This window comes from Synchiropus splendidus, chromosome 17 (genome assembly GCF_027744825.2).
Source record: "Synchiropus splendidus isolate RoL2022-P1 chromosome 17, RoL_Sspl_1.0, whole genome shotgun sequence".
Lineage (NCBI taxonomy): Eukaryota > Metazoa > Chordata > Actinopteri > Syngnathiformes > Callionymidae > Synchiropus > Synchiropus splendidus.
The window spans coordinates 15,205,407-15,219,677 of NC_071350.1; the positions used below are offsets into that span (position 1 = coordinate 15,205,407).

Here is a 14,271-nt window from a genome sequence, read left to right on the forward strand (position 1 = left end):
ATTTCTTCTGAATATTTATGAAATTCTTTAATCTCATAATAGTATGCCTTTTGAAAAAAAACCCCTTATTTTTAAGCAACTATTTTGTTGGTGTTGATCGGTTCATGAAGCTTCATATTCCCGCTCGATGGCGCTCTGTCATTTCTATCTGAAACCTCACATCTGTTTTAAATTGAGAAAAATTGATACATACATCATTTGCGAGACTTAAGACTCAGTTTAGACCAAAGAGTGAGAGTTGCACTTCAACTGCACGTTGCTCATGAACGAAGTCTTGCAGCGATGACGTTATCGACCGGCAGAAGAAGCACCAGGTTTACGTCTTCAACAGAAAACAAAGTGTATTCATTCATTTAAAAGGCATCTGAGTAAACACAGTGAAATGTCATTATTCACTCGCGTATTCAACTATTCTTGGATCCGGTGCAGAGAATGTTCTTCTTGCAGTATCTGCGGGGACGACTTGAAGTTGCAGGCGGAGTTCTACACTGCCATCACCGTGTGATACAGCAGTGCCGCCCCCAGGAACAAGAGCAGACTGCAGCGCCTCGTATGTTCTGCTGAGGTGATGGGTTGCAGCCTGCCACCTCTGCATGACTTGTATGTCTCCAGGACCCAGAGACGTGCAGGTGGGATCAGAGCCGACCCTTCTCACCCTGGTCATGGACTGTTTGTCCCTCTTCCCTCTGGCAGGAGGCTACGGTCCATCCAGACCAGAACCTGCTGTCGCAGGAACAGGTCTCGCTGCTGCCTGATGTGACTAGAATGGTTTGAAAAGTGATTTATTTCTAGACTAAATAGAAGACCAGACTTAACTAGACTCACGGTTGTGTAACTAAGCCCCAGCCACAATAATTCTGCTTTAAAATTTGATCAGATCTGGCTACACTTGGCTTTAAATTCAACTTAAATTAGTAAACAAACGGACTTTAAATGCAAATAACACTAACTCAGGACGCTGAACAATGTTCAACCACCTTCCATCACAATACAACACATAGTTAAGTGAGGAAATAAAGGAGTCCACACCAGCTTTAGTTTGTAATATTGGAATGCTTTTGCTTGATTTTCTCTTTTTTCACTTGCCAATATCCATTTTTGTCTTAATCTTTTTGTTTTTCAGTCCAATTTTTTTTTCATCATCTTCCAAGCACCTCATTCCTCCTTCTTTATTGGCAAACATGCTAGTAAATTAGAAATCTTTTTTTTTTTCTTCTTACAAACAAAATACATCGACATCCTGCAAATATAAACAGTAACAAATCCAAAACTATTATTCCATAAACATCTTACATGTTTTTTTACAAGCTTGTGTGTGAGTCGCGTAAAGTAGAGAGTACACACATGAGCAAACAGAAGAGGGGGGAAAAAAACCAAAAAATCTTGAGAAGCGTCTTCATCTGAACACAGTTTTGGTCGCGAGGTTATGATGTCAGTCAGTGGTGGTGGTGGTGGTGCGGTAAAACAAACCGGTGGAAAGGTGTCATCTATACACGTTCAGAGAGTTTAATCCAACCATGCTAGTTTGAATGATGAAAGGAGGAGGGAGCCACGGGTCCAAGCTACACCCACTGACAAATGAAATGATCACCTGCCACCTTAAGGGTTTAAAAAAAAAAAAAAGAACAGACATCAATAAGGTAGAAGCATTTACAAAATTTACAAAAACTAAATCACAAATCCTGTAAAAACTCAGCGATCCGCTGACCGAGTAAGGCAAAGAAATATATATATATTAATATATATTAAAATCAACTGTTACATTCAAACACCTGTCTGAGCGTCAGGATCTGTGGTTGGTGTCGGCTCTCTTGGGTGACCAGGACCTCCGGGTGAAAGGTGGGCGACGTCTCCGGGCCGTTTGTAAACAGGACTTCTATTGCACGGGTGGACCAGCTAAAGCCGCGAGGAAACGCTCCTGTCACGCGAGAGTTGGATGGAATGACGGCCGTCCCTGAACTGAGGGCAAGATTCCTTTCGTCATGAACGACTGGTGGGAGAATGTTTAAATACAGCTCGTATAAAAATACCTGTTCACAGTAGACACAAATGTTGTGCATTACTGATCCGAATCATCTGGTAAGCACGTTTCTCAGTCTAAGAACTGAATCACCTCTCGGCAAAAGAGAGATTTCTTCTTAAATAATGGGAGGGAAGCGCGAGCCCCTCCTCTTCGGACGCTCGGCTGTCTGAGAATCTAAAATGACCTTTTGAAAATACTGGGAAAGAAAAACTAAATGGGTTCGGCTGCCGCGGAGAGGACGTCTTCATCGCCTCCAGGATCGGCGATCGTCGTCTTCGTCGTCGTCCTCCTCCTCTTCCTCTTCCTCCTCCTCCCCAGGCTGCAGGGCGCCGCCTTCCTTCTGTTCAGGAGGGAGAACATGTCATTCAGCACCGCCAGTGAACAGGAAGGTGGAACCTGTGGAGCCGCCAGACGTCACCAGACGGTAACGCAGCTTCACTCAGTCAGAGGAGAAAGAAGCTCTTAGCACTCAGAAGCGTGGCCTAATTTCCTTCTGGGAGATGCCGTGAAAAATTCAGGATTTATGCAAGTGCCAAATCAGCAAAAGTGTCTCCAACTTTCTGCTCCGGAAGCTGCAGACCAAGTCCCGCGTGAGGCGCTGTACCTTGATGTCCTCGTCCTTGGACTCGTCCTCGTCCGGCTCGGCGGCGGCGGAGGGCATCAGGGGCTTGTACCAGAAGATCTCCAACTTTCGACCTTTGAACTTGGCTCCTTTGTTCGCCGCCTGGAGCACAAGAACACATTGGTTGGCATCATTGGGCTAATGGCTACATGAAAGAAAAATGGCTGCAGTTTACAGTGAAGAGATGAGATCAGACTGCCTTTATTCTAATCGACAAATGAAGGTGTGATCTCATTTGCCCAGGAGGTTTCAATACATGTATTAGTTTTCATCATCGAGTGTTTCAACAATAACAAAATCATTAAAAAAGACATTAAATTTAGTTTGTATTTTGGCCCAACAATAAATGATCCACACACAGCAAGATTCAGCAAGGTACAGTGCATTAAGAAGACAAACTCGACTGAAATGAAATCCATATTTCAAATTCATGGTGAAAGACACACGTCCCTCCACCACATTATCAATGGTTCCATGGTGTACTGCAACAGTCAAAGTTCCTGAAAGTGTGAGGCTCAACGGGAACCATCCATTGCATTGAAAGTGTTGCTTGCGACTCACTTTCTCAGCTTCACTCCGCGTCTTGAAGGTCATGATGACGGTGTTGGCGTCCTGGTTCCGGAGCTCCTCGATCTCCCCGTATTTCTTCACAGAGCAGAGACACAGGTCATTGTTCAGCACCCATCCGTGGCTGCTTCCCAGGAGACACCAGTGCCACACACCAAATACAACCATGCCGAGTCACTACGCTGCATTTATGGACTGGTTCCTGAAGGACCATGGTCTCCATGGACCTCAGAGTGGATTTGAACCAGACCTCCATTCCAGTTTATTATTTATTTTTATGACTCACGACAAAGTGCGGCAGCAGATCGTCCCTCTCCTCCTCCATGACGCCCACGATGGCGATCGCTCTCGGCCTGTGGTCCACGACCATGTGGTTGACAGCGCCGCCCCTGCCCGCCAGCTCACGACTCCGCCCTCGGCCTCGCCCCACGCCGGGCTCTTGCGCCACCTTTCCCCGGCCGCGGCCGCGACCGAGCGGGGGGCGGATGATACCCAAGCGTGTCGCCTAGGAAGAGACGGGTTGAGAGCGTGTGCAACAGTCGGCGCTAAAACACAGGCGCGAACATCCGAGCGCCACCTGGCAGCATCAAAGAATCATGAGAAACAGATGTCGGGCTGATGCACTATTCATCAACAGAGCAACACGTGAAGGAAACCCAGGATTAATATCTGATTCGGTTTCTTGAGGGAGGAAGAGAAACAATATGGCGGCTGAAGTCCACACAGCTCCGCCCGGCATGAAGGCCGGACCGTGATTCGGGTTCAAACTTTAATGAGAAACGGCTCCATCAGTGTCTGGCGCCGGCTCCTCTGTGGCTTCTCTAAGTGGCTGCGCTCTAACGTGCACGAGTCTTAAGTAGGCGCTAATTTTAGACCCACCGGGATGAAGCGGGGAAGGCATGCTAGCCGGGGTGTGACTAACAAAAACATGTTCTGGCTCGGGCTGATCCGGCGACACCGCGACCTCCCCGGCTTTTACTTTTTGATGAGAGACGCAGGGACGGCTAAGTGCTGCCTTCAGCTTCTCTCTTCCACAGAAACATGACCCAAAGAGATGTCTGTGTTTTCGGCGCAGAGAAGGGAATTTCGCATTCCAGTGCAAGCGGCACACATGGCTCTGGCATCGTGGCTCGCCGGCTACAGAGACTGCAAAAGGCCGTCTACATGAATTCATCCCCATGATTTATCCGACTGAATATGTAACAGAAGAATTTGTCCGACTCCTCCGGCACCAGTGCGGCATCATGACCGATCACCGCTCGGTCATGTGACTGCAGTTAGCTTTGACTTCACAGACGGGGAGGAAACTTTCAATGTACTTTCTTTTAGCGCTTCAGTTTCACAGAAAGGATCAAGCTGCGGCTCATCACGCACTGTGAATCCAGAACATCACCAGCTACCTGACCCAGCGTCTTGTCTTTGGAACCAGCTCCCTGTCAGCTGTCGTGTCCGCCATGTTGACTTATTTTGATTTGCACAGGAGATAATGGGTGCACGCAAGGGCCCGAGCTAGCAAGCAGCTCTACCATGCAACAGATTCTGATGGCCAAATACGTTGCTCCGGTTCCCACCTGGGGACCATGTGGGACTGGTGGAGGAAAAGACAGCACCAACATCCCTGACATATTCACCATGAAGCTTTCAGCGAGAAGGGCGTCTGGGCGTCTGGGCGTCTGCAAAACCTGAAAAATGGACGCCTGATTCTCGACCGTAGCTTGGCCACTAGATGTCGCCATATACCGGCGAAATCTGCCAGCCAAGCTACGGTTGAGCAAAACATTTAATTTCATGAAGATATTTAAAAGAACCCGGCACAAATCTTCAAACAAAAAAAGCGTCGACATCCTCCCTCACGAGACGTCGCCCATCAGAGAGATGTGAGTGTGAAGGCAGGTCAGAGCTCCTGTATGAGTGAGACCTGTTTCAGCGGCTTACCTCCACCTGCAGCTGCCCAAGCTTCCGCTTGAGGTCGGTCGTGTCTTCTCCAGACGTCATCCTCTTGTGGAAGTCCAGCTCAGCGTCCAGCAGTTCTTTCTGTGCCTGGCGGTACAAAAGAAGCTTGTTCAGGGAAAACATTATGATGACGGAGCACTAAAAGGCAAGTGACACATGGAAGCAAGGCTCACTCTCACATCAGTTTTTGTCTTGGGCTGATTGTTATTGTCATTGTTGTTGGGTTTGGCGCTGGACACCTGGGAGGCGGGGTTCATTTCGTTTTGCAGCTGAGTTATTTTCTCCGTCAGCTCTTTTAATGTCTTCATCACGTTGGCCCTCTCCTCTGGTTTCATCCCACGGTTCTTCTCCAGGCGGTTTATGAGAGCCTGTCGAAGATGAAGCCGGAAACATGATCAACATGATCACAAAGGGGGGAAAAAAAAAACTTTAAAGAGATGGTTAAACAGATTTTACCTTCTGACACTCGATCTGTGTCTTCAGCATTTCCTGTTTCTTCTTCCTCATGTCCTGCTGGAGCTTTAGCGCCTCCTGTGGGTAAAGAAATGCTTATTTAAATCCCTGTTTCAATGATTCAAGCACATGCCTTAAAGAGACAGCCTCAGGGCTCAAATTCACTTTTCATCTTGTCAGGGAAACAGCGTTTAAACAATACTTTTCATGGTTGCACAATGATACTGAGTCTCCTCGGCCTGCAGCAATCCATTGGCCACAGCTTTCTAGCAGTTATTCCGCTGATACTGTTGACTCAATGTTGACCAATAGTTGAGCTATTGATGCTATTTTACCAAGTCTGTGGGGGTTTAATGCCCTGATTTACCTCATGCTGCCTTTTACAGTGCCATAGAAAAAAATGAATTGGGAGATTTGTTTCAAAACATGCCTGCTTCTTCTTCAGAACTTCCTGTGCTTCGAGTGCTTTCCCCGTTTTCCCAAGGCTCTTGGAGGATGACTTGAGCGGCGTGTTGAAGCTCTTCTGGGTGTTGGGCATCGCAGACGCCACCTAAGTGCCAAGGCAAGACACAGAAGCACATTTAGGTCATGGAGGAAAAGTTTGTGGACAGACACAAATTACAGCCTATTTTACATACATACACGAGACACACTTTTCTCCAGCGGTTAAAAAAAAAAAAAAGCCATTTCTAGTTGAAAGACGATCCAAACACACAGCTAAAAAGCTAGTTCAAGACATGAAGCTCAGGGACTTTTACAATTCCCTCAGCTGAGCACATGCACAGAGCTAAGGACGTACAGTGACAGCGTCTGTGTTTGGGTTGTCTGCTTTGGTCGGAGCTGGAGTCCCAGCTGCTCCCGGCGGACGGTGCTTGGGAACAGTGTTGTTAAGCACATAGGCAGCTGGGTTGTGCTGCTTGATGCCCTTCAAATGAACGTAAAGACAGAACACATACATTGGAAGTAGGTTCACAGAAACGCTGTACCATCATGTTTTTGCAGGTGATGAGATTGATCAAGGCAATATGGAACTTGGACAGGAGTTCGGATGTCAACAAATCACACGCCGACTAAAGCATTCATGGCCACTGCTTTGTTTATCAAGAGTCGCTACAAGTTTTACAAAACGCATGTGTGCTCAGGTGAATTCTGCTCCGGGATAGAAAGGCAGGATAGAAATGGCTGTTTCCAGTTTGCTGTTCTGTTTCTCTCGCAGTTGAGCAATAGAGCCACCAAGTCATGTCGACTCACATCAACCCCACAAAGTAACTACAGCCCGATGATGATGTCATGAGGTACATTATTCATGGTAAAAGAAAAAAACTCTCCAACACGCACACTACAAATCCTACAATGCGCAGCTGCAGCTCTTATGACAGCGCTTCCATCCATTCTACATCCTGAAACAGCCAAAGGTTCAAATCTACTTTGACTCGTGACTGGTCTGTTTCAGAAACTGTAATCCACGGTTTTTATTCTTGGACATAACTTTGACTCCCATATTTTAGTTTGGTCCTGAATAAGTCCCCAGTGCATTAAGCATCTAAGCCCCTCTTCACTCAATTCTGCATTAAAACCCCCCCAAAAAATGATTCACTACGATCATATCTGCCCAGTTGGTCGCAGCATTTGAAAAAATTATTCGTGTTTCAGGTTATGACGTTAGCGTTAATAGGTGACTCTTGTCTAGACAAAGAAAACAAGCTGAATTAACCGCAGTTTTCACACTGTGCTAAATTGAGCTTTAAAACACAATGAATCCATGCACTGAGACATTTAAAAAAAAAATCTAACTCACCTTGTGCAAGTGTGGCGGTCCCTGAACCGGTGCCGACCCTCCCATCTGGTTGGCAGAAGCTGGGTCCTGCTGCTGAGGATTGGGAGCAGATTCCCGGTGCCAGTACACACGGATGAAGCGGTTGTTGAGGACCGCCACCGGGCTGGATATGGCCTGTCGGGCCTCTTCGTTCATCGTGTACTGGATCAACGCCGCTTCTGGGTCGCCGCCAAACACCACCTGGAACCAAATGGATGGTTGCATCGTGAGCTCTAATGTGTACAAGACACAAAGAACCAGAGTAGAATATACCTGGATGTTGACGATGGTCCCGAACTTGCTGAAGTGCTCGTTGAGCTTGGTGATGTTGTTGAGTTCCCGGGGGATCCTGCGCACCTCCAGCTTGGTGTTCACATAATGATTCCGTTTGGGAAACGGGCCTTTATGTTGGTTGTTGAAGTTCGGCCTGAAACAGTAAACACACAACTCATAATACTCAGCATCAAAACCTGACAACTGACTTATATATTGCCATGCATGAAAAAGATATAAAAAGCCAAAGAATTATTTCAAAATATGTCATAATTATTTGAAATATCAGTTCCAAAAGTGGGGTCTTAGTCTTGGGTTTGAAAACCGTACTTGTCCATCCAGGGCTTTTTGGCTGCCGGCCCATCAGCTGCATTCGTCGTAACGATTCGCTTCCTGCCGTCCTGTTCTGGGTTGACGCGGGCCACGTTGTTTCCTTGGTCGCTGGTTGTGGTTGTAGGATCGCTCTTGCTCCCCATGTTGGTAGCTGGGGTGTAGAATCCTTTGTTAGCACAGAGTTCAACCACAGGAGACACAGACTTAAGGAAGGCATGCAACCACCTCTACCTCTGGAGACTTGCCCCTCGCTGGAGGTCAGGCCGATGAGGTTTGAGCGCTGGGCTTGAACTCGAGGCATGAACTGGCGGTACGGGTTGCGACCTGCTCCAGTGAGGCCGGGGGATTCTGGATTGTAGCCCTCAGGGTCGTATTTATCTAGTGGTAAAAGAGGATACAAGTCTAAGATAGAAGATCACAGCACATGTCTCTGGTTGTCTGTCGTATGAAGACTCAAGTCATGTTTAACATTCCAAGACACGCGTTCATGAAACACACATTCACACTGGTCACACTAGCAAGTGACACACCACCACTTAAACACAAGACGTGCAGAAATAAGGAATCAAATTGAGTAAGTTCACAAAAATGAAAAGTATAGGTTACAAATCATACGAAATTTACGCGACTAAACAGTGCCACCAACTGGCCAGAAACGACAATCACACCCTGATGTAACATAAAGGGCATGCGCTGCAAAAATATAATAAATAAATTGCCTTTGACAAAAAAATAAGTGGAAAAAAGGGGACAATAATTCCAAAAGCCACCAAACAAAACAGTCTGAATAGGAGAAGCATCACTGCTTACATTCAGACTGGACATATTGGGGGCGGAGTGACACAGATGTTGAGGAAGGAGGAAGAGTAGGAGGAGGAGGAAGAGGAGGAGGAGGCAGTGCAGGTGGCAGCCCCACGCCAGGAGGTCCAATTGGAGGAGAAGAAGTGATTGCGGAGTGGTGGTTGGGGGTTTCAATTCCACTGGTTGCTATCAGTGGAGGTCCTGAGGGAGACATGAGGTCAAGCTAATGGCCACGCCACAGCAAGGTTTTACGAGTGCAGCGAGATATTGACTGCGCCAGGAGTTTTTTTTAAATCATAGGGGCCATTGACAGATCAGGAAGGTGGTTCATAAAAGTTCCCAAAATTACCTGCCATATTGAAGACTCCTGGTGGTGGAGGCTGTGGAAAAGGTGGCATCAGTGGTAACCTGATGGGCGGAGGCGGCTCTGTGATGCGCGGCATGGGCATGCCAGCAGGGGGCAGCACCGGCGGCGGCGGGAAAGGGATCATGTTGGGGAGATTGACATCGTCCACCACAAGAGGATCATTGCCGTGATCGAACAAACAGTGATCTCCACGGACGCAGAAGCCTTTTTCTGCAGGGAGAGAATCAAGGGACAGAGAGGAGAATACTGAATTCAGACTACTTCTGAGTTGATCCAAAAAAAAAATAATAATAAAACAGAAGAAAAAAAAATGTCCATGACGGAAAATAGAAGGCATTACCATTACCGAGATAAAATGTTGACGGCAAAAGGGACAATACTTAAACTTGTTAATATAATTTCAATTTAAAAAAAGGGTTAAAAAAATAAAGAATTAAAAGAAAAAGAAAAAAAAGCAAATATAATTACAAGACTGATGTGACATGAAAGTCTAACTGAACTTAAGGTTCTCATATGTAGCGAAACAACACTCGTCTTTTAACCTCTTTGGCATTAAAGGTGAGCTCAAACTGATATTTATAATAAGGAGACACAAAAAAAAGAATTCCATTGGGAGGCCCTAAAGACAGACCGCGTTCTCCTCTGTGGCCTAATTAATATGCCAAACCTCGCTGTGGCCAACCACAGATGGAAATACAGTTCGGAAAAAAAGGTCTTAAACACCTTCAACTTTCTTCATAGCAACATTCATTTCTAACTTTCTTCACAGTAAACTAGACAGCGTTCACAGCTCAGGGATGAAACGCATAGTCATGAGGAAAAACAGGTCTCCAGGGGTTCAACGCTGTTATGCAGCACAGGTTGACTTTAGGGACCGAGGTAAAGTTTAACTCCACCGATCCCTGCTTGGCTGTGGATGACCCACTCTGACAGCCACAGGGGACGCTATTTGGAACGCTTAGCAATGGTAACGACAGCAAAGTATTCACCTGGCCTCAGGAGGAAAAAAGCAGATGCATGCATTTTTTTCTGCAATATTATTGTCTTAGATTTGACATGTGGCAAAAGAAAATGTCCAGATTTCACTTCTCAATCTATGAGGCAGAATCACACAACAGCAGAGAGAAATGTGACGAGTTTAGATTTAACTCATGAATGTATGGATGTGGTGAGTAGAAACAAGGGGCCGAGCATGTTCAGTGAGAACTGTGACTTACAGGTTTTGCAATATGAGATTTTCAGTAAGTAAAAATGTGACGTAACAAGCATAAGAGTACAACTGACTTTATAGTTATCATATACAGTGACTAACTAACTATAGTTCGAGGTGAAAATGTTGATAACCAACCCGAGCATCTATTACTGTCCAAAATATAAAGACAAAACTTCACCATCATAATCCCGGCAGCGCTGTTTCAGAGATGGAGGCTTGTTGCCGAACTGCTTGTTGACACCATCCTGCCTCTGTGCACTGTAGTAGCCTGACCAGCTGTCCTTCGTGCCATCAGGGATGCGAGCAGGAGTGGCGACGGGAGCCGCTGACACGCTGACTGAAGATGAGGAGGAGAAAGAGTGTGGTGGTGGTGGCGTGGACAGAGGCAGCAGTGGTGACGAGTGCTGCTGCTGTTGCTGCTGCTGTTGTGTCTGCTGCTGGGGGCCTGGCGTGTTTGAAGAATTGTAGCCGTCCATGTCCTTCCTCTCCACCTCAAACTTGGACTTGAAGTCTGCAGAGCACAAAGATCAAGAAAACAAGGTTAGCATTACAGTAGACTTACAATGAAGTGTGACCTTCCAGCAAAATGAATATTAACTTTGATGGTACAAAGACCAATTCCAGCTTGCACTGCAACCGCCCATCTGCTGCACTTGTAGAGCCGTCCACATGATTCCTGACTTCTTCAACTTTAAAACAAAATCCGTCCACCCAGCTGGCAGCACTATCGACTCCTCGTGGTTGCAGAGTTGTGACCCGAGCGCTCACCTCTCCCGCCTCTGTGCTCCCGGTCCCTGTTCTTTCCCTGGCTGCCACTCCTACTCCGGCTCCTGCTCCGGCTGTAGCTCCTCCCGCGAGGGCTCCCCCTGCGGCGGTCGTGGCGCTCCCGATGGGAGTCGCTGCCACTTTTCCCATGTCGTTCAAAGTCACGACGCTTGCGCTCCTCACGTCGCCTCTCGTCACGGCTCCTGTGAGAAGCATGACAAAGCAGAATGATTTTCTTGCTTTTGTGTGCACTTTCAAAATGAAAAGAACATTTGAACATAACATAAATTACAAATTCTACAAAACCGGTAGAATAACACATCAATAAAACTACTTAAATAAAAGTACAGCTCAAGTAATGAAAGTGAATCAATTTATAACAGAATAACATAATAATAACAATGAAAATAGACATGAGGATAAACTAAAGGATGTTTCATGGAAATCACCTTGGCTCATTGAAATCAGAGCGGTTTCTTAAAGGACTTCTTCTCCGCCTGTTTTCCCGCTCTTCCTCTGGGGCTTCACCCTGGTGAAACACAAAGATTAAAAAAAAAAATCCAGGGATCAAATTTATCAGAATAATATCATCAGTCAGTCACAACAATCCTTACAATAGACAGGCTGTACGCTCTTAAATCAATATTATCTTTGGACGTCATAAACAAATTCTAGGCACAAGTAAATGTATTTTGATTTTTGCGTGGTACATTCACTGCAAACAAATCACCTCAAAATATTAGTAGTTTAGTATTATTAGTAATATTAGTAGTAAATATTAGTTAGTGAGCCATATAAAGAGAAGTCAAATCAACAGTGACAAGCTCTATTGGTCAATTCCACCTAGAATCTGACTTCCACCGTTTATAGAGACCTTTACTGGCAGATTTTTCAACTAGGATAGCACACACTCTCAAATGGAAAGAGCCTCTTCTGGATTTGTTGCACTTTGAACTGAGTAAACAATATTGGTTATGTCACCGTGAAAATAAATGTTTAAGTGAATGTCGTGCACCTGAAATCTTCCGACCTCCCGAGTTTCAGCTTTGGCTGGTGCAGGTTTGACCTCCTCTTTGGGAGACTCCTTGGCAACAGTATTCCCTAAATAGTTCTTGGTTGTCAGACATTCAAAGAGCTTGTCCACAAATCCGACCGTCTCTGCAACGGAAGAAAAACATGAGTACAAATATTGAATTCAACAATTCAGTCATAACCCCTCATATTTAGCCAGGAGGTGCCACATCAAACCAGCTATTTTGGTCATCCTCTCCAGGCACACCTATCCTCTCCATGTCCTCTTTTAACACCTCATTGGTTGTCTTCAGCTTCGCCGATATGATGGCTCCTAAATTTGTCACATACATTGTTTCTGATTCTTCAACATGTCGCCTGTCTTTCCACTCCACATGACATGAGACTGAGGTCTTCTCTGAATCATTCAAGACTTGAATTTACAAATCAAGTCTTCAATCAATCATTAAAGTACTCGTATAATAAATGCACACCGACAGTCATTTTTAAAATCAGTGTCTAATCATACACAAGTACCTTTTTGTAGAAAGACGTCAAGCTGATCTGCACACAGGGCCTTTAGCTCCTTCTCTGATTTGTCTTTCTTCACAAGCGCCACTACATAGTTAGCAAGAGCAGAGGGGTCAGCGTCACATCTGTTGAAGATGATACAGTTTTGTTAGTTTGGTCAAACAATGTGAAAGGTGACTCAAAATGCAGTGAGCTCAATGCTGCACACCAAAATAATATACAACAGCATTGCCTAGTAACATTGAGTAGCTGGATTGACTGACAGGGTAAACCGTAAAATCATGAACACGGCACAAATGCTTTGAAGAAAGACAATTTACAGACATTTTGCCATTTTCTAATGACTATTTTACAGGTGTACAATCACACAAGTCCTTTTATTCATCAACCTGTGCACCTCCAATGCTGACAAGTGCATTAACTCTTAATATAGTCTGTGACTAGTTATTTGCGGTCGGAGATTAGACCACTTTAAATCTTCATTCATTATAATAAGAGAGGACTATGTCTTAAAAATAACTTGAAAACAAATATTCCGCTTTCAGATTCCCTAAAAAAAAAAAAATAGTGCTTCATGCCAACAGTTACCCAGAATTCAATCGTAAACCACCTCAGTAATCGGTGAACTGCAAACATTGAAATTAGCGACGTGCACAAAAGCAGTATTCGTTCAGACATTCAATATCATTTTCACTCAAGTGGTGCAGTTACGAAAACAAATCCCTATCGCTATTAAATTACCATGCAAACGCACAAATATAGTTATTGCCAATTCATTAGTTCCCATTTGTCAGTACAATGACTCAGAATTCATCGATGCACCTAAAGATATTTCAGTCCCTTAATCAACATTTACGAGCAACAACGTATCCAACCAACCAACGTAAAAATAGAAAGTGCTTATGACAAGTTTGGCTATCAGATGTAGCTTCATCGGTTGCTATAGCACTGAAGTTACACTGTCTAATGAAGTTAAGTCGATTATTATCGCCAAATTAAGGAAAAAGCAGTCACGCAGACATATAAGACCACGAAGCCCCTTCGCTTTTTTATATTTAGCGGTGATATTTTGCAACAAATGGCGTTGAAAAGCCAACGACGGCCATGGTGGTTTGCTAACTCGTGTAAGAGGACTATCGGCTAGTTAGCACGCAGGCTAAATGTCATCTCAATTCAACACTCACATTGGCTCCAGGAGTTTTGCCAGCCACGACTTCAAGGCATCCACATTCTCTATAATCATCGTGAGAAAGACTTGAACACAGTCTAGAATAGGAAAGAGCGTATCGTGAAGTCAGCTTTCATCGTCTATAAATTTATAAGCTTTCAGGCCTTCAGTCTCTTCACTGGCAGGTCGGACGAAGTGCTTTACGGCATGGCAACATTCCCCTTACTGTCGTAAAGCAGAGGAACGACACACACTTATAAACAAAAAAAAGAAACAGCTTGATCATTATCAGGCTCCATTAAGTGATGTGGCATAATATGTAGACTTGTCGATTACGTCATGGAATGTAACAAAGGCATAGATTTTGGCGAGATC

The 14,271-nt window shown here is 45.1% G+C and overlaps 1 protein-coding gene across 5 annotated transcripts; it reads right to left on the reverse strand.

Moving 5' to 3' along the window:
* Positions 1-1,033: 1,033 nt before the first annotated feature.
* rbm27 (RNA binding motif protein 27) lies at positions 1,034-14,180 on the reverse strand. Of its 5 annotated transcripts, none has more exons than XM_053847550.1 (21): positions 13,913-14,179; positions 12,735-12,853; positions 12,202-12,344; positions 11,636-11,715; positions 11,190-11,389; positions 10,600-10,932; positions 9,191-9,418; positions 8,851-9,042; positions 8,266-8,418; positions 8,038-8,191; positions 7,708-7,861; positions 7,417-7,635; positions 6,418-6,543; positions 6,049-6,168; positions 5,622-5,696; positions 5,345-5,533; positions 5,148-5,252; positions 3,499-3,717; positions 3,207-3,290; positions 2,628-2,747; positions 1,034-2,363 (listed from the first exon to the last, which is right to left on the reverse strand). In XM_053847550.1, exons 1-21 carry the CDS (start codon positions 13,969-13,971, stop codon positions 2,268-2,270), a joined length of 3,168 nt encoding a protein of 1,055 aa, XP_053703525.1. In that variant the 5' UTR covers positions 13,972-14,179; the 3' UTR covers positions 1,034-2,267. The 5 variants fall into 5 exon arrangements, with proteins under 5 accessions (XP_053703525.1, XP_053703526.1, XP_053703529.1 ...); XM_053847551.1 differs by having other exon boundaries at positions 8,272-8,418; positions 13,913-14,178; XM_053847554.1 differs by lacking the exon at positions 3,499-3,717 and having other exon boundaries at positions 13,913-14,180.
* Between the last annotated feature and the right edge of the window lie 91 nt (positions 14,181-14,271).